The following is a 23,569-nucleotide window of genomic DNA, read 5'->3' as shown; positions in this document are numbered from 1 at the left end:
CCACTTTAATCAAAATGGTGCCTCTACTTTATGCATTGGGAGTTCCACAGCACATCTGATATAAGGAGTCAGATGCTCTAAAAATTTTTGAAAAGCATTGCTGAAATTATACTCTTTGCAGTCTGCAAATTCTAGATTTTTGTCATTGTGTCTCATTTTGATAATAATACAAAAATTATTTTATTTATCATAAAGATAACTTTTTTGCATGGATAATTTATGAAGGATAATACTGTGACTAGGACTATATAGTTTCTTTAGTAAGATTTTCTCAAACTGGGATCCACAGACCTAGGTATCCAGACCATCCTTCAATGTTGGAAACATTCCTTTTCCTTTAAAAGTGGTCTATACCGAATTAACTCTGAGAAACACTGTACTAGATCTGCTGTTTTTCTGTGGGAACTGAGGAGGGAGTAAGGGAAGGCAGGGACTTATGCAAAAGCATCTTTCTAAACCACATTTTCTGTATATGTCTTGGTGGAAGAGGTCAAGGACATTTCATCTCCTCATCCTCCCTTCCTCTTCACCCAGAGTGTAAGACAGTGTGAGTGACACTGCAGTCAGATGGGCTTGGGCTCAAATCCCAGCTTTACCACTGGGCAAGTGCTCTAACTCTCTGTGCCTCAGTTTTCTCATCGGTAAAGTGGGAATGATGAAAGTACCTAGTTCATAGAGCTATTGTGTAAATCAAATGAGAATATTCAAGTAAGCACTTAGCATATTGCCTGCACATTGCTACGTGCTCATTAAACACTGGCCATCATTACTGTTCATATTCACTCACCTTTAAAATCTCCTGGTGGTTTTCAGATGCATAGAGCCGGCCGTCTCGCACAATGTCTTCAACCAGCTGTTCATAGTCCTCTGCAAGGTCAGCGAAGGAGAGGGGCTCAGGGGTGGGAACTCCTCCTGCTTCCTTGCTCCCTCCAAGACCCATGAGCCTCCCCTTTCTCACCCACTTCCCTGGCTCTTCTGCCCTTGCTCACCATCATAGGTAACATAGGGAATCTGGAAGCCACGGGCGCTGTTGGCCTCACTTGTCTTGAAGTTGATCCAGAGCTTCCTGGAGCGGGCTGTGAAGGCGATGGGGCGCTCGTAGGTCTGGCAGGTCTCATAGGTGGTAATGGAGGATGGGGAGGCTGGGAAGGCAAGCAGCAGGTCAGGAGAGAGCAGGGCAAGCTCTCCAAGTCCTCCTAGAGTGAGGAATCATGCTGACAGAGGCCCTCCCTCATGTATGTAGCTCCCCTACCCTCCAGCATACACATATTCTCTCTCAATGCCCTGGGCTTGTTCCACAATTCCTCTTTGACATCCAGGCAGTCACACAGTGTAAGAAATTTGACATTTAAGTGAATGGAACAGTAAAAATACTAGAATATGGGCTTCCCTGGTGGCGCAGTGGTTGAGAGTCCGCCTGCCAATGCGGGGGACACGGGTTCCTGCCCTGGTCCGGGAGGATCCCACATGCCACGGAGCGGCTGGGCCCGTGAACCATGGCCGCTGGGCCTGCGCGTCTGGAGCCTGTGCTCCACAACGGGAAAGGCCACAACAGTGAGAGGCCCGCGTACCGCAAAAAAAAAAATAACTAAATAAAAAAAATACTAGAATAGGAAAGTGACACATGTAAGATTATTGGAATTCTGCTCCCAAAGCTGGCTTTCTTAACTCTGCTCTCCACCGAACATGTGGCATTCATTGCTGTTTTCCTTTGCTCCGAGGCCTCCCTCATCATTGCCCCAATTCTTCCAGCATCAATTTTTTTCTCTCTCTCTCCCTCCCAACCAGATTTGGACTGCCCTTCCCTGACCCAACTCTGCAGCCACCCACAGTTCTTTCTCATGACGAGGACGTCCCCACACTCGTCCTCAGATGGCAGGAAGATCTCGGGTACCACGATAAGAATCTTGCGCTTGGGTGGGGGGTTGATGTTCCAGACGCACTCCACGCCGGCTGGGTAGTTGCCTGGGTAGTTGGGAGACTCGATATAGCCAGTGAACTCACCCAGCTCCCCACCACACTGGCGATCTGTAGGCCAAGCCCCGGTGGACAAAGCAAGAAAGAGAAGGGAAGTCAGTGGGGAAATAGGTTGGGGAAATTGAAGAGTTCTGAAGTGGAAATCAGATACACGTAGGGAGCCTCCTTCTTAGTCATCATCTCTTCTCCAAGTTCTGGGTCTCCCTTCCTTCCTGCCCTTTTAGTACCTTCTAATCTCACTTTACCTGTCCCTGCCTCCCCACTACCTGCCTCCCTCCTCTCCAGGGAGAGGGTGCTACAGGGCCCAGCCCAGCAACCCGTCTTGAGGTTGAGTGGGTTGGGGAGAGATGGAGGGTGGGACTTTCCTGCCCATCCACTGCCCAGCCCTGCTCCCTGTTGGTTTACTCCCTGCCCACCTCCGGCTTCCTCCCATGCCCACTGCTCCCAGGCCTCTCCACCCCTTCTTCCACAGCCTGGCCTGACACATACTCTTGCACTGGGCCACACTGGTGGAGCCATCAAAGTCAGTGCTTGTGTTTCCTGGACAGCGGGTGCAGAAGTTCTGACGGAAGTCGGGCTGATAGGAGCCCATGGCACAGCGGATACAGCGATGGATGCTGGTGTTGTAGTAGTGCCCAGGGGAGCACTGGACTGCAGGCAAGGGGGAAGGGTAGGAGTTAAGATGGCAGGCAAGCGGGAGTTCTGGGGCAGGACACATTCGTCATAGAGAATGAATGAAGACATCAGAGTTCCTTCTAGAGTCCCAACCTTCCCTAGTCAGGCCAGAATTTAAGCTCAGGCAAAAACGAACTTGACAGAGTGGTTGGCTACAGCACCAATCCTGTTCTTTCAAGGCACTGAGCACAGTCGCAAACCTGTACAGAAACTCATTTGTTGTATAGAGGGGAAGGTGACACCAGCTTTCCAAAGCAGAGGGGTAAGTAGAACTGTTAGCTATTCCCCACTTCCCACGCTTGGGACTGGTGGAGGGTCAGGACGGGTCCTATGAGTAGGATGCGGGGGTTGGTCATGCAGCTGGGCCTTTCCCGGTTTGGGGAAGATGGTAGGGCAACATACTTGGGTCTACTCTGGGGACTTGGAGAGTTTTTTGGAAGTAGCTGGGGTTGGGGTCCTGTACCGGGGGGAGTAGCCCACTCACCTTTAGTGTCACAGTCTTGGAAGGAGGCGGCTCCCTCGTGCTTGGTGGTGAGGCTCCCACCGCACGGGAAGCACAGGGTCCGTCCCGCTTCAGGTTGGTAGGTGCCACGTGGACATGGCTGGCAGGGCTTGAAGCCATCTACAGAGTGTTGGCCAGGTGAGCACTGACCTGCAGTAAACCGAGGGCCCAACTCTGATGGGGATGTTCCTGGTCATCCCCACGGGGTCACCCAGTCTCAGGGGACAGAGGCACACACAAACAGTATGTTGACTAGGAGAGTGGCCTGGGGCCTGGGCCTGCCTTGGGAAATCCCATGCCCATGGGCGTCCCAGTGCCCACCCTACCCCACTCTGTATTGTTTGTTCCCCTGGCACCTGCACACGTGGTGACGTTGGTGGCTCCGAGAGGCCCGTGGGCATCACTCCCAGGGCAAAGGTCGCAGGAGAGCTGCCCTTCTCTCTCCTGGAAGGTGCCCGCCGGGCATGGTACACACTGCTCCGTCTGGCCGTGGTAATACGTTCCCTGCGGGCAGCTGACTGAGGGAGAGTCGGCCGCGCTAGCCACCCACCCCCCACCTATTTCCCACCACCCAGGTCTGGGACTCCCCTTCCCTCTCCCCCCAGATTCAAGGAGAATCTCTTTGTCTGGGAACAGACAGAATCCTGCTTGGGAGGATCAGGGGCCAAAGCCATGTGCAGGAGGGTTGGTGGCCCGACATGATGTCCCTCTAGATTTCAGCCTGGGACCAAGGAGGGGGTGATGATGGGCAGGAGTGTCTTGGCTGCCTCACAATTTGAGAGATGCAACCGAGGCCGTAAAGTGTCCTGCTCTGAACCAGACCCAAGCTGAGCCTTCCCTACCCCCCCGCTCCCCTGTCCCCCAGCAAGCTCCCTTACCACACTTGGCCCCAGAGCGGTGCTGCCCGGGCCTACAGGCCTCCACTGGTTCCGCTCGCTCCCCAGCTACTGGGCCTGGTTTGTGGGCCAGCTCATAATCAAGGCCTGCCAGGCGCAGTAGGAAGCGGTCCTGGTTGATGGACTTTCTAAGCATCTTCAGGGACCCTTTCAGCCGCCGTTCCATCCGCTGTCGGAGGCAGGGCAGCCCGCAGCCAGCTGGTGGGGTATGGTGTTATGAGTCAGAGAAGGAAGAGAAAGAAAGAGAAGGAAGAGAAAGAAAGAGTCCCTCCTCCCTGTGAGCAGGAGGGCAAGGAAGCAAAGCTAGGAGCTAGGAGGGTCGTGGTGAGAGGGACTGGCTCCTGGGCTTGGCCTTAGGCAGGGTCTGCCCTTAATACAGGCTCTGCCGCTTCCTTCACTGCTGTTTGCCCATCTCTGCCCTCCCCTTTCCACCCTCCTCCCAACAGTGTCCAAGTCCCACCTGTGGTTTCTTCGGCTCTGACTTCTGCCTCCAGTTCCAGGGTGAGCCGAGTGACTTCCTTGCCTGGAGGGGTCCGGGCCCGCCGGCCCTTGCCCTTCCGAGAGGAGTCACACTTGAGGTGGATGAAGGTGACCTGGCAGTCAGAGCAAGGGGCACCACCTGGGGGAGAGGCCTTGTCAACCTCAGGGGCACCCCCTGGAGACAGGGAATGTTCTTACTCCCAGCTCTCACTTTTCCACCCCAACTCAGACAGATCTCACCAGATCTCTGACTATAACTATCTCAATTCTCTTGTAGTCTAAGATACTAATCAGTTGGTGGGGGGGATATCCTAGGACTTCCTTGGACCCTATGCCTACAACTGTTTCTTCCCCTGTTCTGTCCAGAATTCAGGGTGCCAGTGGGTTTTTGGAGATCCCACTAAGCAGAAGAGCTGAGGGGTGGGAAGGGTTTGGTGGCCAGATAGCCCATTGGAGTGGGGTCCCCAGTCCAGACCTGGCCCCAGGATTCTGCTGGCCTCCTCCGTTTTGCCTTTGTTTCTCAGGTGCAAACGGCATTTGGCATCTTTGATCTTGAAGGAAGCCCGCTGTTTAACCGTCAGCACTGCAGCCTCTAGAGGGATGGCAGAGCTCAGCACAGCCTGGGGGTCCCTTGAGGGTGGGGGCTGCTATAGAGGATGTTGGGAAGCTGGGGCCAGCGGCTTGGCTGGAGGAGAGGGACTACGAAAGCCAAGGGCATTGGCTGTTCTCCAGCAGGGCTGGAGAATTACAGAGGAAAGAAGGGGATCCAGGAAAAAGTAAGGCCAGGAGGATTAATAAGGAAGAGAAATAGGGGTTAATAAGCCAGGGAGTAGCATGGAACAAGGCCTCTGGGCTGGTGCTCACCATGGCAGTGGTTGGAGTTTGTGCTGTTCCCAGTGTGGCCAGCTCGGCCTGGAGCAGCCCTGGGGCTGGGGATGCCACAGCTCACGGTGAAGCCATTCTCAGACTCTGAGAGAAGGGGGCTGTCACAGCTCTGACCTGCCCCCTGACCCCCACTGGCTGGAGGAATCCAAGGGGACCAGAGGAGCTGCCTAAACAGCCAGCCTTCCCCCCTGCCAGCCCTCCAGCAACCTCCTCCCTGTACCTGGCAAAAACCGGGCCCGGGAGGGGCAGCTCAGGGCACAGGTGTCCTTCTTCCCAGACCGACTGCAGCTGATCATGGCTTTCGAGGCACCAGGACTACTGTGACACTTTACTGGCTCTAGGAAGTGGAGAGAAGCCTGAGGAGGAGAGGGTCTTCCTCTCCCGCCCTCTCTGTCAAGTCCATCAGTCAAGTAATTAGGAGGAAGAGAATTAGCTACATGTAGAACTGCAACTGTACACGGAGATGAATGAAGGGATTATTTACCAGGAACTTCACATCTCAAATGGCTACATTCTCCATCTCCTACTACCTCATACCTTCCTCAGTATGGAACTCCACATTTCCCAGGACCCCAACTACCCCCCACCCTGAAACTGCAGTTCAAGACTCAGCCAGCAGAGGGCACTGCCCACCTGTGCAATCCTTCCCGTTCCAGTGCAGCCGGCCCTGGCCTGCTGGGCAGGTACATTGGTAGCTGCCAGGAGTGTTGATGCAGCCAAAGCGGCAACCTCCCCGGTTGATACTGCACTCATCCACATCTGGGCGAGGGAGGAGGGAGGCACAGACAAACAATAAGGGGGTGGGTGGTGGGTGGGGGGAAGTAGGAGCCAGAGAGTGGGCAGTGAGTGAGGACCTTTGGTTAGAGTTCCAGGCACTCTGAGATGATTCCCGGCCCGAGAAGAGCTCAAACCTAGGACCTCCTTCCCTAATCTCTGTTCCCAGTCAAAAGAAGGATTGAGAAGGGACCAAGCTAACAAGCTTTTTAAAGCCTTCCACTCCTACCTACCAGTGGGGCTGTAATTTGGAAGCTAAGGATGGGAGTCAGGAGGCAGTGATGGGGATGGGAGACAGAAGTTTCGGAAACAGGATGCTGTTTCCTGATACTCTAATCTCTCAGTTGTCTTAATCTCTCCCACTTCATCATGATGAATGCAGACATGGCACATGCACCTGGGGATTGCCCACAGCCACCAGCCAACTCAGGGGCTCGTTCAATTGAAGGGTGAGGAGTTGAGAGGGGCTGGGTGGCTGAGGGTCCAGATTTGCTGACTTACCCCCACAGTGGGTGACACCATACAGTAGGTAGCCGTGATGGCAGAGGCACTGGAAGCTCCCCGGTGTGTTGACACATATGTGGTCACAGGTCCGATCAAAGGAACACTCGTCTATATCTGGAAGGGCAAGGTTTCAAGCCGCTGAGTCTGTCTTGAGGCACATGACGACCCTGTGACTCGTGCTCAGGTGAAGGGCCCCAGGGAGGGGCCTTGGCTCTCTCCCTTAAACTGAAAAGAGTTCCTACCTCTGGCCCAGCCCTAAGATCAGCAATTCAGCAACGCCTACCCACCCCCTAAGCCCGCTCCATTTGGAGTCTTTGGAGTCAGGAACTCTTGAGGTCTGGTGCCTATGGATCAGGGCCACCACGTGTGGTCAGATCCTGCCAAGGATATGAACTGGGGTGAAATCCATCCCTCACTTCTTGCCAAGCCACGTGCCCCAGCGTAGAGCTGGTTTGCCCAGAGGAAGGAGCCCATTTGCTAATTCACAGCACAACACTACCTATGGAGACTCTCCACAGTGTCCTTTGAGCTTCTCAGGCTCTGGCCCTCTGGCCTCTTTGAAGCTCTCCTACCCCGAGAAACTCTCCAAAGGCTTTGCCCTTGGCCCAAGTCTGCTCACCCTGGCAGTTCCTCTCATTGATGAGAAGCTTATAGCCCTTCTTGCAGCTGCATTCGAAGCTGCCCACTGTGTTGCGGCAAATGTGGTCACAGCCCCCATTGTTCAAGCGGCACTCATCTATGTCTGGGGAGGCAGGGCAAAGGAGAGAGAATCAGAGTAATACTGAAGGCTGGGGACAAATAGGGAGACAAGATCCCTCCCTCCCTCACAGAGACAGGGAGAATCAAGGAGAGCCCTTGGCCTGCCTCTTTCTCTCTCCCGTCTCTGTTTCTCCCCTGTTCAGGGTATCTGTGGCCATTAGTAACAACCTTGTTTCCTGAGACTGAGTCTTCTTAGAAGGGAAAGATGGGAACCAGTGTCAGGCCCTCAGGTAATTGCCTAGAAGTAGGTGGGCACCTGACTTACAGGGGGCTAGTCCATGCCCCTCACTCTGCCACTGACAGCCCCTCCCAAGAAAGCTGGTGGACAGGGTTTATCCCCTTACTGTCCCCCACCCCTGCCTGCCATAAGAGCACGGGGGGGTGCGGGGGGGCAGGGGGCAGAGAGGTGGAGATTCAAAGGGGCAGCGCTTCAGAGAGGAGGAGCTAGAAGAGAGGCCAGGCAGGGAGGACCTCCAGGAGAGCCAGTGAGGCTGGGGAGCTGATGGGGGGAGGGGTGGGGGCCAGGCAGGGGGCTGGGCTGTGAGAGGTCTGGAGAGACTCAGGCCTGAGGCAGCTTTCAGCACTAAGAAGGGAAGGGAAGGAGGGGGGCGTGAGCGGCTTCCTTCCTGAGGTCAAGTTCCCTAAGCGGGTGGCAGACAGGACCCAGGCTACTCACCCCTACTTGGGGGAGGGGGCAGAGGGGGCAGTCTTCCACTTCACTCTTAGCATACCTGTCAACAGTCCTCCCTAGCAGCAAACCTCTCAGCTCCGGCTGTCTGACCTGCGGCCCCAGCCCTCCCCTGCACCCCAACCTCCTCCGAGGCCTCTCTACCAGCTGTTGGGCCAAAAGACACAAAGAGCAAGCCCAGGCCTTCCTCCAGTCCCCACTCCTTGTGACCAAGGGACACAGACCTGATGAATCACAATTTTCAGTATGGCTACCCTCCCTTTCCCCCCCACCCCCGCTCCACCTTTCCCCTAAACCTGGCTAATTAAAAGGTGGGGAAAATAGAATGGACAATGTGGGACATTGTACCATAATAATAGCTAACACAGAGTGTTCACCGTTTGCCAGGCACTGTTCTAAGACTTTACATACAGTTTATATGTAACTCATTTAATCCTTACAACATTCCTATGAGGCAAGCACTTTACTTGGTGAAACTGAGGCGCAGAGACACTAAGTAACTAGCCCAGGATTGCGGAGTTAATAAGAGGCAGAGCTGGAATCTGAACCCAGGCAGCCAAGCTCCAGCCTCAGTGCTCCCAACTGCTACCCTAATCTCCCTCTGACCAGGAGAGCCTTTCCTCCGGGAAAGGTCTGGGGAATGTGGGTTAAGAAGGTTATGGAACACACCTGTGACCTTGTGCATACATAGTCAGGGCTCAAATATTCTTCTAGACTCAGGAACAAACGTGAATGGCACGTCCATTAACCAAGAGGGTTAGGGACCCATAGGGGAAATGGGAATAAGAGTAAGGAAAACAAAGTGGGGCAGGGGCAGGGACACTAAGGAACTGGCTGGACTCTTTTTTTTTTGGCGGTACGCGGGCCTCTCACTGTTGTGGCCTCTCCTGCTGTGGAGCACAGGCTCCAGATGCGCAGGCTCAGCGGCCATGGCTCACGGGCCCAGCCGCTCCGCGGCATGTGGGATCTTCCCAGACCAGGGCACAAACCCGTGTCCCCTGCATCGGCAGGCGGACTCTCAACCACTGCGCCACCAGGGAAGCCCCAGGCTGGACTTTTTTTGTGCCCCTTGAACTGAGATGGGGAAAGGTGGGCAGGAGACAAGCCTTAGTCACAGCCTCAGTTATTTACAATCAGGATCGTCTCCAGGGGCTTGAGGAGGTCCCACAATAGGTACTGTATCTCTGGTCCCAACCTCAGCCCCTTACCCTTACGCCCCTGTCCTCCGAAAACCTTTACCTTTGCAGGTCTTCCTGTCCGGCTGCAGCATGAAGCCCACAGGGCAGCTGCAGTGGACGCCCGTCGCTGCATCGTGGCACTTACTGTCGCAGCCCCCGTTGTTAACAGCACAGGTCTCTGTTTAGGAGGGAGGTGGGAGATGGTAAGCTGGTTATCAGCTCGGAGGAGTCCCAAACGTGAGGGTATAGGAGGGAGCACAGAGGCCCAAGGGAAGGCCTTAGCCTCCCTATGCTTTAGAAGGAGCATTAAGTGGAGGCTCCCAGCCCCCTTCCTCCCATCACTCCCGCCCCCATCCCCTCACAAGTACAGCCAAGCAGTCCACTTCCCTGCCCCCTACTTGATTGAAACAAGGTGGACAGCAGTGAGGCAGGTACAAGCCAGAGCTGTCAGGCAGGAATGTGCTGAGGGGGTGGAGGAGGTAGAGAGGGGAGGGCGCAGGGAGGGATGGAAGCTAAGTAAGGGTGGTCCCCGCCGCCAGGGATCAAGAAGGGACAATAGGAGTTTCCTCCTCTTTCCACCGACTATCTCTTTGGCGGGTGGGGGGTCATGGTGGGACAATCCTGGGAAGAGTGAGCCTGGTGATTCCTAAGACAGCTGAGAGATGACCGTCAATCCATTTCCCCTTCCTCCCTGCTCAGCTGTCTTAAGAAAGATCTCAGTTCCAGGACTGACTGCTCATCCTCAGAGGAGACAGCTAGTACTCCATCATTTCCCAGCCCCTTCCTGGCTACCTCCAACTCCTCCCAGGCCCTCCTCTTAGTTCCAGAGGGAGACAACCTGGCTGTTTTACTTTCCTAATGGGGGAAGTACTGTCTAGGCTAGGGGAGGGGGCAAAAGGAGAAGAAGCCAGAGGAGAAGGAAGGGCCTAAGAAGATAGGTGAGAGAGTTAGAGAACCTCAGAGCTAAGTCTCTTCTGTTGACCCCTCCTGACTGGTAAGCTTTCCCTTTGCTGAGAGGTCGGAACTGGGGGAGTATGGATGGGCCACTCTCCCTATTTTCTGAATTCAGAGCAGGAGAAAAATAGAGGTTTAAACTGCAGCTCAGGAGAGTTGGATGAGCCCAGGAGAAAAAACATCAGCTCAAACAGTGCAAGGCCCTGACGCAGGGACTGTGAGGGAGGTGTGGTCCATCCTCTGGGGGGCCTAGAATTCTCCCATTAGAGAGACAGAATCCTGGGGCCTCCACTAGGGAAGAGAGGAGAGAGGTTCTCAGAAGCAGGGGAGCTGAATGAGAAAAGTGCTGGAAAGTACTATCATCTTCTTGAATCCTTGACTCCTAAAATTCAGGCCCAACCCTTGTCACTGAGGAGACCAGCAAAGCAAAGACTCCAGAAGAAGCCCAACTCTGCCTGTGGGTCCCTGGTCATGCCCTGGGCCCTCAAATGCCCAGGTCTGGGAGCAGCCACAGTGGGATCTCCTATGTGCCACTCCCACCTTAAGTCTCTCCTGAGGCTCCCCGAGACCATGGGAAGAACCTAGGAGAGAACCTTGACTTCAGGCTCCAAGCCAAGCCATCCCCCACAAGAGTGGTCTTAGCATAAGAAGAAACCCTCTAAGCCCTGGAGCAGGGAGAGGGGAACAGAGATCCTGCACCAAGTCTAGTCAATTCTGAGGGATCCAGGGTGGGGAGCAGTAGAGCTGGCACACTGACCATCCCAGGCTGGACCAGGAAGCTGGGCATAGCCGCATACCCCTGCAGGGCAGAGCTCTCCAGAGGGGCCTCTCTGGCTGCCTCAAACCTCTGCTCTTCAGGCTGTGTATTTAAGTCACAGTTTAATCTGTGCTTATTCTGTGCCAGGCACTTAGTAGATGCTATAATGCACTATCTCCATCACCACAGCAACACTAAGAGAGGACTCTTATTCTCCCTCTTTTACAGAAGAGTAAACTGAGGCTCAGAGAGGAAAGCAGCTTGCTCAAGGTGGCACACTTAGAAGGTGGCAGAGCCAGGATTCAAACTTGGGTCTGTCTGAACTCAAATGTCGTGTGCTTAACTGTTATGGTGGGAGAGAATGGTGAGTGATGCTGGGACTGTGAGCTAATACGGGTAAGAACCCGAGGAGGGGATGGCATCTAACCCTATCCCACCCCGATCTCAGTGGGCACGATGGGTAAGTGCAGCTGGCTGGGTCTTTAGCTGTGTAGAAGGCAGAGAGAGGGAGGGGGCAGATGGCTGGGAAGGGGTGAGGTGTTAGAAGGTGGGACAAAGGAGCAGTAGAGGAAGGAGAGTGACAGGATCATAGAAAGAAAACCGACATGAAGGCTCCCAGGCCAGCTCGTGGGGACTCAGGTTTCCTGTCACTCAATGGGCCCGGTACCCAGGCTGCCAGGGGAGCCCGTGGGCATGCAGTTAGTGGGAGCCCCAGCGGGTTAGCCCTTCCCCTAGCAAGCCAGCAAGAGCAAGCGGAGAGAGCAGACATATTTACCATTAGAAACGGCCTGAGGGGGGATGTGCTGCTCTAGCCGCCTTTCCCCTGTTTGACATTGTAAAAAAGCTGTTTAGATGCTGCCCGGGAGCTACTGTGGCCCTCTGTGCCCCAACCCCTCCCCACCCTCCTCCTCCCTGCAGGCCCAAACCGTTGGCCCCAAATGATGAGCTCTGAGACTCCTACACTTCATTCCCCAGGGTTGCCCTGCCTGGTATCCTCCAAGAAGCCAGGCTCCCACCGAGTGACTGATGGGAAGCTGAGTCTCAGAGAGGGGCAGTCATGGGCCCAGTACTACACAGCATGCCAAAGGCAGAGCTGGGATGCAACCTCAAGTCTTATAAGCTGCCAAATCCCAAATCCCAGAGGGTGCCCACCCTTTCTGCTAAACTGTACCGCCCTCTCAGCCTCCCCACTAAATCTGAATGTCCTGATGGCCCCGAACAACGAAGTTTCCTTCTACCAGGGCTGGGGAGAAAAATGAGATACAGGTCAAGGTAAAATCAGTTCTACTGGAGAAGAGGGAGAGGAACTTGGAAAGGACATAGCTATGAACCTTAGAACAGCCTCATTTGCTCTCTTCTGCCTCACTTGGCCATGGCCCAGAGGGTGGAATGGGTCTTGACTAGAGAAGAGCTCAAGCTTAATAGGAGTATTTTCAAAAGCAGCTGTGCTCAGGACTATCTAAACAGAAAGACATCAGAGAGGGACCTGGCCTCACACCCATGGGCCCCAAGTTCTGTCCTAACACATGCAGCTTTTCTTTGGGGACTGCATGCAGTTTCTTCTGGGAGTCTCTAGGATGTGTGAGTGTGTCCAGGGCATCGTAGGAGGTTTGGAAAGCAGAAGAATTAGACTAATGAGGGAAAAAATGAAAGGAGCTGGAACAAACCAGCCTGGAGAAGGCAACATGAAGACCCAAAAATGTTCCAAGATTTGGGCGAGTTAGTTCAGAGGGAAACACGCGGCAAGAGAGATTTTAATTAAGGAGCTTTAGAACTGTGTGTGCAAGTCTCTGGAGCAGGTACCTGAGGGAGACCTTTAAGAGCACCGTCTGCTCCCCAGTTCTTGTGACTGGGGGAAAGGCAGTGCTCTCTGCAGAGACGGGGTGCGTCTCTGGAGTGAGATGGGAGAGAGTCTGGTTCTGAACCGGAATATCTTGTCTCTCATAAACACACCAAGTGACTGTGTTCACACCTTCCCATCCCCAGCATGTTGTATCCCATGAGATGAACGTCCATTCATAAATATCCGTGCCCACAGGACAAGCTTGCCCCTGCCTGGCTCAACACAGCCTTTCCCCCTGCCCAAACTCTCTGCGTTCATTTCCCACTTTTCCAAGGGGACACCTTGTCCCACTGTCTTTCTCAGCACTCTGTGAGCACACAGCAATTGGCCTTCACAAACAACAACAACAATAAAAACGAAAGACTTTTATAGAATTAGGAATTAAGGAACTGAACTCATCTATGGGACCTAAAGATATGTGAGGTAAGGCCTAGGAATTCAGGACAAGGGGTCCAGGGGTTAAGAAGGCCCCAAACCAGGGTGAGAGGGATGGGATGCTGGAATTGGCGAGGAAGTGGGAAGGCTACAGGCAGAGCTCCACTGGAATGTGGAGGAGAGAGGAGGAAATGGGCGCCTAGGGTAAGAGGACTGGAAGGGAGATTAAGAGGAGAGCAAGGAGAGAGAGGAAAAGATACCTGGAGCCAGGAAACCCCATTTGTCAGTTCAAGGCTGGTTGTTCCAGGAAAGAGCACTCTGTCCCACCCTCAGTTCCAGAGTGGGGACACTGGGTTGTGACAGCTCCCATCTTACCGTACTTGTCAACCAGGGCCTCTGTGCAGGCTTAACCCATTGCATTGCCCCAGCTTTCCTCCCCCTTCTCAACCACGGCCTGCGTCAACAAGCACCTCTGCTAATTATTCCCAACCTGGCAACACTTTATCCTGGATTAAGAGGATGGTGAGGCTCCCAGGGGTGGGACAGCAGAACCAGTGGGTGGGGGAGGGCAGGAGGGTCAGGTGAGCCCTTCAGTCTCTCAGAGTCGTCTCTCACTAGACCTGGCATTGTCTGGGTCTTCAACCTACTCACCAGTCATTCTGCTCTCAGCACTCGGGCCCCATGTGCTCCCCCCTCCCCTGGTTCCCAAGGGCCCCTACCCCCCACCCCCATCACAGGTGGACTGAGTTCTCCACTGGCCTCACCCACCGATGCACGTCTTCCCGTCGGTATGGAGCACAAACTTGACATGGCAGCCGCACCGGGGACCCTGCTCTGTGTCATCGCACGTGTGCTGGCAGCCACCATTACCATAGTTGCACGTCACTGTGCAGAGAGGGCAGGAGGCCTGTCAGCTTGCTTCTCCCTGGGTACCCCAGTTCTCCATAACATGGAGACTGGTCCTCTAATCTAGCTGCCTCTCCCACGCTCTCTTTTCTTCCCACCTCTTGCTGCCAAGGCCCCACGCCCTTCCTCTTTGTCTCCCCTTCTCCCCCACTGCCGTCCCAGTTATCTCACATTTACAGTCCCGTTGGTTCTTGGTGAGTTCGAAGCCAGGGCGGCATTCGCAGGCAATACCCCCTTTGGGTGTCTCCCGGCAAATGTGAGCACAGCCATGGTTCTTGTTCATGCAATTCATTCCTTCTAAAAGGGAAGAGGAGGGCGGTGAATGTTCTGTACTCCTGCATGCCTAGAGGAAGAGAAACTAGAAGGGCTAGCTGGGGCCTAGGGAAGTGGGAGGATTTCACTGAGGCTACAACACAGAGGAGACTGGCTCCCCCTCACAGGGCCCCTGTCCTGCCCATAGAGCTGGGTGCTAATGAGCAGAGCTCAGAACTATTCTGAATGAGATATAAGTACTGACAGCCAGCCTCCCAACCCTGCATGATCACCCTCTCCTTCAAACAACCAAAAACTAGTGTCTAATAGCTGCCCAGCACTGTGCTGGTACTGGGTGGATCTAGGAAGGATCCAGAAAAATGTAAGACATGATCTCTTTCCTCAAAGAGCTTACAGTCAAAGTGGGAAGAAGATAAGTAACATTTATCACGTGAGTGAGGAGTAATTAGTACAGATAATCACTATACGTCTTATTCAACAAGTACTTATTAAGCTCCTACTACAAGCAGGGCAGTATGTTAGGTTCTGGGGATACGAAGATGAATTAGGCATAGTCTCTGCCCTCAGGGATGTCACAGTCGGCGGGGGTGGGAGGGTAATGGCAGAGTCACAGAAACAGACAACACATACCCCACTACGCCTGCCTGACCCTCCCAAGCCAATCCAAGGAATAAGGCATAGGTGAGGTCCTCTCAGATAACATCGGCTTAGGGCTCAGCCATCTACAATTAGGAGCGACACTCATCTTGGGTCTGGACACAGAGGATGTCCCATGGTAGCCTCAATCCCATACTGACCCCCAGCCCCAAATGAATTCTCCCAGATTTTCCTGTAACCCCAAGTATCTGTCCATGGAACCCTTAGGATGTAACTGGGTTGAGGGACAAGAGAAGAAAGAGTAGCAGAGGGTGGGACCTAGGGGTCACTGAGGGGAAGTTCCAGAGCAGGTGGAGAGAGAAGCCTGGGAGTGCAGGGCTGGGCCCTCCCAGGTCACAGGCTGACCTTCTGGCCGCTGGATGCAGGTGTGCTGGTTGTCGCTGAGGAAGAAGCCCTCCCGGCAGTGGCACTCATAACTGCCCATCATGTTGACACAGCTCTGCTGACAGCCACCGTTGCCCTCGGCACACTCGTCCACATCTGTGCAGGACAGGTGGTTGGTGAGGCCATGGGTGCGGGCCAGGGTCTGGTCATGCGCTGGGACTTCAGCACCCAGGGCTGAAAGCAGTCTTAAGAATCCAGCACACAAGCACATCCCCTCCACGGAAATCCAACTCCCAGCCTTACGCTAGGCAGTTCTCACCCACTCATCAGCTAACGTTCCACTGCCTGTGAAGAGGCCACCCTACGAGGGCAGAGCTGGGGAGTTACACAGGGGGGGAGAGGACATTCCAACATGGCCTCCCTTTCCTTCACCTGTTGAAATTGGGTCTGAAGGCAGAGATCAGGAAAGGAGTCAGAGCAAGAGAAACAGAGATGAAGATAAGGATGGAGACGGACGACGGGGAGGAACGGTGGGCAGCTGGTTGTGATGAGCAGCCAGGGAATCAGGGCTCCATGTGCAGGGAGAGCTTTGGCCACGGGGCTGAGGTTGGAGGGGCAGGGTGGGGAAAGGTAGTGAACTTCAACTCATTGTGGGGCAGGGACCATTTCTGTGGACAGGCCATGACCCCGTCCTTCCTCCCCTTCCCCCATGCCTGGGCTTGCTGCCACATTCCCTAGCCTTTCTCCTATTTTGGTTTAACAAAACAAAGTCTGGTAGCTTGGCGGGGAGGGATGGGGGAAGAGCTGCCAGGCCACACCCTGATTACCAACCCCAAATCACCACCCCCAGGCCCCAATGCCAAGCTCATTCCGGGGCTCCCACTTCAATGCCTTGACTCCATCTCTATGCTGCTTACTACCCTCCCAAGTTCACAGTCCTTCTCAGTTTTCCTTGGCACAGGGAGGCATCAGGGAGATGGACCCAAATGGACCAATCTAGCTCCTAAGGGACCTGACACCTAAGGGCCTCATCTGTCCTCTTCCCATCCTCTCTGCTGTGCCCTGAAACCCTGTCCTTCACCCTCTGGCCAAGGGCAGAGAGGCCCAGATCCAGCAGGCTCCTGCCCGAGAGATGCATCTGTAGGGAAAGCCAAGGAGGTATACGTTTTTTTGCCTTGTTCCTGTCCCATCTCCTACACCCCTGACTTCTCCCTATCCCTGTCTTTCTGCTCTTACCCCATCCTATATTCTATCCTTCTATTTGCTCCCTTCTATTCCAGCCTTGTGATTTTGCTACTCTAGCCAAGTTCTTTCCTCTAGATCTCAGTGGGGAAACTGAAGCCAAGGGCATGGATGACTTAGGGTTCCCCTAAAAGACAAAGGTTAAGAGTCTGAACCCTATATAACCCTAAGGTTAGGGAAGGTTAGGAGGAACCCCTCCTCCTCATCGTCATTGACATTCCTCCCATTTATTGAGCACTTACTATGTACTAAGGATTGTACGGGGCTCTTTACACATGTTCTCTCATGGTGAGTCACACAGCAGCCCTTTGAGTGGGATACTACCATCCTTATTGCCCAAGGCTCCATAACTAGTAAGCAGCAGAGCCAGGATCTGTCTGGAGCCAAATCATCTTCCCACCATGCTCCACCTCCCGTGACTAAGCCCACTACTGTCATATCCTGGCCCTTCCCCTGAGAACACTTTCTAGCAGCATCTCCTTCATGTTTTTCATCCAGCAGAAGGATTATTTCATCCTCAGCATCTAGTTTCCAGGAGGAGGCTGACTTTGTTTTCTATTTTGTGGGAATGCAGCTTTTTGTTCACTTTCCTCTTCTTGCCTGGGAATAGAAAAGGCTAAAAACACCTCCTCCTCCACAAGACATGCCCTGCCCCACCCTCGCTCACCCAGACAGTTGTGTCCGTCATGTGCCAGGTGGAATCCATCATAGCAGGTGCATCGGTAATTGCCAGGGATGTTGACACAATCGTGCACACAACCTGCATTATCCTCCCGTTCACACTCATCCACATCTGTGGGCAAATAGGAGTTGAGGCAGCTGGACCCACCTGCGTGCCCCCGACTGTCCACCCCTGGGTTCAGCCTTATGGTGGTTTTTTAAAAAATATATAACCTCTGTGTATGTGTGTGCTTCTGTATGTGTCTCTGTTTCCCATAGTTACTTTCATAGCCTACAAACTATTTTGCATTTTGCTATTTTCATCTAAACTTAAGTCATAAACATTTTTACGTTTCCATCCAGTCTTTCCAATTATCACTGTACATGGCTGCAAAATATTCCATTATGTTGCTACATCATAACTTATTAATCCCTTTTCTCTATTGTTAGTTTCCTTCCATTTATTTTTCTATCATAAATGATGCATCAAAAAACATATTCTCCCATATAGTTTCTTTGAATTTCCTTGGAACAAGTTCCTAAACATGAAATTCCTGGCTCAAAGAGTATAAATAACTTCAAGATTCCTGCTAGTATGACAAAATCACTTTTCAATTCATAATGTCACCAGGAATGAACAAGTGCACCTTGTGGAAGTCTTAACCAGCACCGAAGGTCATAAATTTAAAATCACATCTCGATGGCTTTAATTTGCATTGCTTTAATTATGAGGAGATGTGTTTGTTTATAGTATGAATTTCCCCTAGGGTAGATTGCCTGTTCTCATTCTTTTGGGGCATGGCATAAGGGTCTAAAGATGGAGGTTCCAGTGTCAGGGAACCTCAGGCCTTAGTCCCACGATTCTGATCCCCCCACCCAGTCAGGCTGTATGGCCGTGAACTGTTCCCACCAGGGCCTTAGCCAGCATATATGGTGGGGCCTTTGTGCAAATTAGAAAATGACACCCTCTCTGGGAAGAAACAGCTTTCCTCCAGCCCTCTCCCCACGCCAGCAGGGACTGCAGGCCTTAGTGTAATGTACAGCGTGGCCAACTGAGAGTAGCTCAGTGGGGGTCTCCCCTCTCCCGGCAGGTCCCCCTTCTCCAGGTGCCCTCCCAGCCTCACCTTTGCAGTGTTTACCATCCCCTGTGTAGCCAGACTTGCAGATGCACTTGTACGACCGTGGGGTGTTCTGGCAGATCGCATCGATGTGGCAGTTGTCAGTCCCCTCCACACACTCGTCCACATCTGGCAGGGGCAGAAGGAACACATGAGACCCTCTCTTGGTACCTCCTAAGGGGTGTCTTGAAGGTGGTCCCTCAGGGCAAAATCCCCTCTCCTCTAAAATAGAGGGCAACTCCTCCAGAAGCAGGTGGCCTCCCCTCCGATTTCAGAATCTTTCTGAATTCCTGTAATTTCAGGAATTCAGAAAGAACGCCCACTCCCCTCAAAAATACTTAATCCACAATGACAGCTAAAATTCCATCATTTGAAACACTCCTCTTTGATTTAAAAACAAACAAACAAAAAACCTTTGGACTGGGTAGGTAGCACACTTGATGAGAAACATTCAACCTAGGGTGAATTAGTTTACCTTTCTTAGGTGCAGACTTAGAGGGAGGGGGAAGAGAAGGGCACGGGGACAGTGGCCTCTAGGAAAGTGGCAGGGTCCAGCGACTATTGGTAATTCAAGGAGGAAGAAAGGGAGACGGGGCATCTGCGGAATCGTCATCTGCCTCACAGTTCTGCTTGAGACCAGGCCTGCTCCCACTTGCCCACCATGGCGCCAAGAATCTTTAAAGGATAGAAGTTCCATCCTGGAAGATTTGCCTAGGCCCATCCCTCAACAGCAGAGGGACTAGGAGCTGGCAGGGGCTGTGGCACCAGCAAACTGAAGCCTGCTAAGTGCAGCCTTTGCGGCTCTCCAGCTGATTCGTCCAGGCCCATCCATCCCACCACCCTGAGCTCTTTCATCTAACCCCAGGTGTACCTCGCTCTGACACAAGGTGCTACTCACACAGCTATGCTGAAGAAGAGGCCACCCAAGATCTGGCAGAAAAGCCAACGTTCAGAAAGGACATAGGAAAGAGAATCATTTATCATCTTTGGGCAAAAGACTCCAACTTCTGGGGCAATGTTACGGTGCCCATAAAGCTGAACCGAAGTAGGTGAAAATGTTTCACTCAGAAATGCGTTATAATTTAAGGCTGTGGAGGTTCGGAGATGACTCTGACCAGCCAAAAGGAGACACAAAAAAGTAACATGAAGCAGGAAGTGTCGAGTGCCACGAGGCATTAGAGATAAGGAGAGAGGGTCCTCAACCCTGGCTGCACAGCAGAGCCAACTCCCCTAGGAGATACCCAAGTGCTACCTCCAGAAAGTCTGGTCAGCTGGTCTGGGCTGAGACCTGGTCATCAGTTATTTTTCCAAAGTTACCCAGGTGAGTCTAATATGCAGCCAGGCTTGAAAATCTCCATTAAAGGGAAGATCAGAGGAGGAAGAGACAACTTGTAGCTGTGAACTAGGAAACCCAGGGTAGTATAGCAAACTGCAAGTAAAGAAATGGGATTTGAAATCAAGATCATAACTTCCAAGTGTGATCTATGGGTCATAGAATTGCTTGGTTTTTGTTAAAATGCAGATTCTTAGGCCTGACTGCTGACCTATTGAATCCAAATCCTTAAGGTGCTTGATATATTTTTTATTGAATGAATGAATGAGTGGATCAGTAATGCTCCAATTTATAGACACCCATGAGTCCTAGCTTGAAACAGTTAACTGTTCTTTTCTTTTTGATGTCAAGAACTTCCGGGGTAGGACTAAGGCTTCCTGGGGCTAAAAAGGGAACTGAAATTTGGAAGAGTGCCCCCAAACACCTGCCTCAAATCTTCTGGGCTTCTATTCGGCTCTGCACTCTACCCCTCCAACTCTTTGACCCCTCTGCAGCAGTCCACCACCCCCAGTGATCTAATTGCTGTAATTCACACTTATTCTCCACCTCCCTCAGGCTCTGCAGTCATGGTATCTGCCTGCTAGCTCACCCTAGGAAGTCATCCCAAAGTGAATGGATGGAGAAGAGGGGGCATAGAATTCTAGTTAATGAGACAGGGCAAGAGGGACCTGTGTAGATAGTAAGAGGCTGCATGGGGCTTCCCTGGTGGCGCAGTGGTTAAGAGTCCGCCTGCCGATGCAGGGGACACGGGTTCGTGCCCCGGTCCGGGAAGATCCCACATGCCACGGAGCAGCTAGGCCCGTGAGCCATGGCCGCTGAAGCTGCGCATCCGGAGCCTGTGCTCCGCAACGGGAGAGGCCACAACAGTGAGAGGCCCGCGTACCGCAAAAAAAAAAAAAAAAAAAGACACTGCATGGAGAATCAGTTTGTCCAACTGATGAAGAGAAAATGGTACTAAGAAACGTCCTATTGTAGAAAGACAATAATCAGCCAGTCCCAGGTTCAAATCCAGCCCTACCACTCTCTAGGGCGTGTTTTCTGATTCTCTTATTTGTTCCTCTTTAAAATGGGGACGATAATCCCTTCTCATGAGAGGCTGTGAACAGCTGATGAGATAATTTGTGTAAAGTACCTAATAAAGTATCAGAAGCTTGAGATGATAATAATTAAATCACTGATTCAGATAACAGGTGCTCTATGACTGTGCTAAGATGGTAGCCACTACGCACATGTGGCTATTTAAATTTAAATTACTTTAAAATTCAGTTCTTTAGTTGTCCTGGCCACAGGCCAAGTGCTCAACAGCCATACGTGGCTAACGGCTACCACAGTGGATAGCACAGGTGTGGAACACTTCCAACATCACAGGATGTTCTACTGGACAGCACTGCTTTACAAGTTCTGAATAAGAGATACCCTGGGCCCGAGTGGACCAAAAAAACTCCCTGAGGAGTGGGATTCAAGTTTGAGTTTTGGAAGTTGGGTAACCATTAGACAGTTAGAAGGGGAAAGGACATTTCAAGTGTGGTTAAATGCATGAAGAAAGACCAGGCACTCTGAGGTCCAAGTCCTTATCCTCTGTCCCCACATTTGCACATGCCCTCCATGTTGGGGAAAATATCTTTTAACAACTAATTCTAATCTTTGAATGGAATCCAAAGTTTTAGATGTTCTTTTTGGGGCCCCCGGAGGCAAGGGGACTGGACGATCACCCCCTTCCCTGTGGTAACCCTTGTGAGTCTTAGAGGCAGGTACAGAGCACTGGGCAATGCCAGTGCTAAAAATCACCATGTTCATCCTGCTTTGAGCCCTCTTCCCCTCCTGTGTCTCTCCAGCCCTTCCCCTCCAGTGTCTCTCCAGCCCTTCCCCTCCTGTGTCTCTCCAGCCCTTCCCCTCCTGTGTCTCTCCAGCCCTTCCCCTCCTGTGTCTCTCCAGCCCTTCCCCTCCTGTGTCTCTCCAGCCCTTCCCCTCCTGTGTCTCTCCAGCCCTTCCCCTCCTGTGTCTCTCCAGCCCTTCCCCTCCTGTGTCTCTCCAGCCCTTCCCCTCCTGTGTCTCTCCAGCCCTTCCCCTCCTGTGTCTCTCCAGCCCTTCCCCTCCTGTGTCTCTCCAGCCCTTCCCCTCCTGTGTCTCTCCAGCCCTTCCCCTCCTGTGTCTCTCCAGCCCTTCCCCTCCTGTGTCTCTCCAGCCCTTCCCCTCCTGTGTCTCTCCAGCCCTTCCCCTCCTGTGTCTCTCCAGCCCTTCCCCTCCTGTGTCTCTCCAGCCCTTCCCCTCCTGTGTCTCTCCAGCCCTTCCCCTCCTGTGTCTCTCCATCCCTTCCCCTCCTGTGTCTCTCCATCCCTTCCCCTCCTGTGTCTCTCCATCCCTTCCCCTTCTGTGTCTCTCCATCCCTTCCCCAGCAGCCAGGACAACTTGGAAACTCATCTGGAAGCTCCTCCTCTAGGGCCATCTCAGAGGTACATGCTTGTCTCTGAAATCAGCTGGGGCTTTACAACAGTCTACATCAGGCTGGGCTCCGAGTTCTTCCGTTTGCCTCTGATTCAATGCTCACCAGTACTACAGAGTGGATCCTTATGCTGACTGCAGCAAACCCGGGCTTCCTGGCAGAACCTTTAGACCCTTCAGGCAGTTGGGCTTTTCCTGCCATCTTATCCCTCGCCCTCATTCCCTGCTCACAATACTTATCCCTCTCCAACACTTAAACCATTCCTACCCCTTTTCACACATTCACACATCTCATTCTTCACATTTGAAATGCAGTCCTTTCTTTTTTCTTGTAGCCACACTGTTCCCAGCTTCCCAAAACTGGCTCAAAAATTGTCTTCCTGGTAGCCCTATTCCTGGAAAGTTCCAGGTCCTAGGGGACTCAGTTTGCCTCAGCTCATTTGCAGCTATTACTGAGTTGCTCCGCTAATACTTTAAAGCCATCTTGTGTGGCATGTGCAGCTTTCCTCACTTGGCTGGTCACTCACTGAGGATGGAATTATTACTTGGATGGAATCTTTTGAAGCAGAACAAGCCTAAAACAGAGCTCAGAAGTAGGGCCCCAAATTATATCCAGTGTCTCCTTTTGCCAGTTCTTTCAGAGCTCCCCCCACATATGTCCACCCCCAATTTGTCCATGCAGGGATCCCTTCAACACCCATGGGCACGGTCTCATCTTAGTTCATTCTCTCAGGGTGCAGGTGTTTACTAGCTGGCCTAACAAACCAGGTGATACTGTTGGGCAGGAATTGGTTTAGACCAGTGGCTGCACCCTGGGATTCCCAGGGGACCTTTTAAAAAATGTGACTGTCTGGGGACTTCCCTGGTGGCACAGTGGTTAAGAATCCGCCTGCCAATGCAGGGGACACGGGTTCGAGCCCTGGTCCGGGAAGATCCCACATGCCGCGGAGCAACCAAGTCTGTGCGCCACAACTACGGAGCCTGCGCTCTAGAGCCCGCGAGACACAACTACTGAAGCCCATGCGCCTAGAGCCCCTGCTCCGCAGCAAGAGAAGCCACCACGAGAAGCCCACGCACCGCAATGAAGAGTGGCCCCCGCTCACCACAACTAGAGAAAGCCCACGCGCAGACCCAACACAGCCATAAATAAATAAATAAAATGTGGCTGACTGTCTGGGCACTCTCTTAGACCAGCTGCATCAGGATCTCTAGCGTGAGTCTGGACTGCTCTCTGTCTTCCTTTCCCAACTCAGATAATGTGATAGACTATTTGCCCAAGCTGGGAAGAGACCAGGGGCAACAACGTGACAGAATGTTTGGGAAAACGGGTTCTGGAGTGATATTGTGTCTGTTCAAATGCCAGCTGC

General features: G+C 52.7%; 1 protein-coding gene across 9 annotated transcripts in view; it reads right to left on the bottom strand.

The window, feature by feature from the left end:
- SCUBE3 (signal peptide, CUB domain and EGF like domain containing 3) overlaps nt 1–23,569 on the bottom strand; it is a 38,251-nt gene that overhangs the window by 5,138 nt on the left and 9,544 nt on the right. For 2 of the 9 annotated variants that reach the window (XM_032649533.1, XM_032649538.1), the window contains exons 2-22: nt 18,434–18,556; nt 17,317–17,442; nt 15,429–15,563; nt 14,325–14,450; nt 14,016–14,132; nt 11,805–11,852; nt 9,380–9,496; nt 7,313–7,435; nt 6,691–6,807; nt 6,049–6,174; nt 5,636–5,752; nt 5,395–5,499; nt 5,006–5,122; nt 4,511–4,669; nt 4,033–4,248; nt 3,511–3,672; nt 3,137–3,304; nt 2,467–2,628; nt 1,831–2,028; nt 990–1,142; nt 788–867 (exon numbers count right to left, since the gene is read on the bottom strand). In XM_032649533.1, coding sequence (XP_032505424.1) covers nt 788–867; nt 990–1,142; nt 1,831–2,028; nt 2,467–2,628; nt 3,137–3,304; nt 3,511–3,672; nt 4,033–4,248; nt 4,511–4,669; nt 5,006–5,122; nt 5,395–5,499; nt 5,636–5,752; nt 6,049–6,174; nt 6,691–6,807; nt 7,313–7,435; nt 9,380–9,496; nt 11,805–11,852; nt 14,016–14,132; nt 14,325–14,450; nt 15,429–15,563; nt 17,317–17,442; nt 18,434–18,556 — 2,795 coding nt within the window. The remainder of the gene's footprint in view (nt 1–787; nt 868–989; nt 1,143–1,830; nt 2,029–2,466; nt 2,629–3,136; nt 3,305–3,510; nt 3,673–4,032; nt 4,249–4,510; nt 4,670–5,005; nt 5,123–5,394; nt 5,500–5,635; nt 5,753–6,048; nt 6,175–6,690; nt 6,808–7,312; nt 7,436–9,379; nt 9,497–11,804; nt 11,853–14,015; nt 14,133–14,324; nt 14,451–15,428; nt 15,564–17,316; nt 17,443–18,433; nt 18,557–23,569) is intronic. The other 7 variants (XM_032649537.1, XM_032649534.1, XM_032649539.1 and 4 more) reach the window with 7 other exon arrangements.

Source organism: Phocoena sinus, chromosome 11 (genome assembly GCF_008692025.1).
Source record: "Phocoena sinus isolate mPhoSin1 chromosome 11, mPhoSin1.pri, whole genome shotgun sequence".
NCBI lineage: Eukaryota > Metazoa > Chordata > Mammalia > Artiodactyla > Phocoenidae > Phocoena > Phocoena sinus.
Note: the sequence above shows the minus strand (reverse complement) of the source record. Positions and strands in the feature narration are given on the sequence as shown.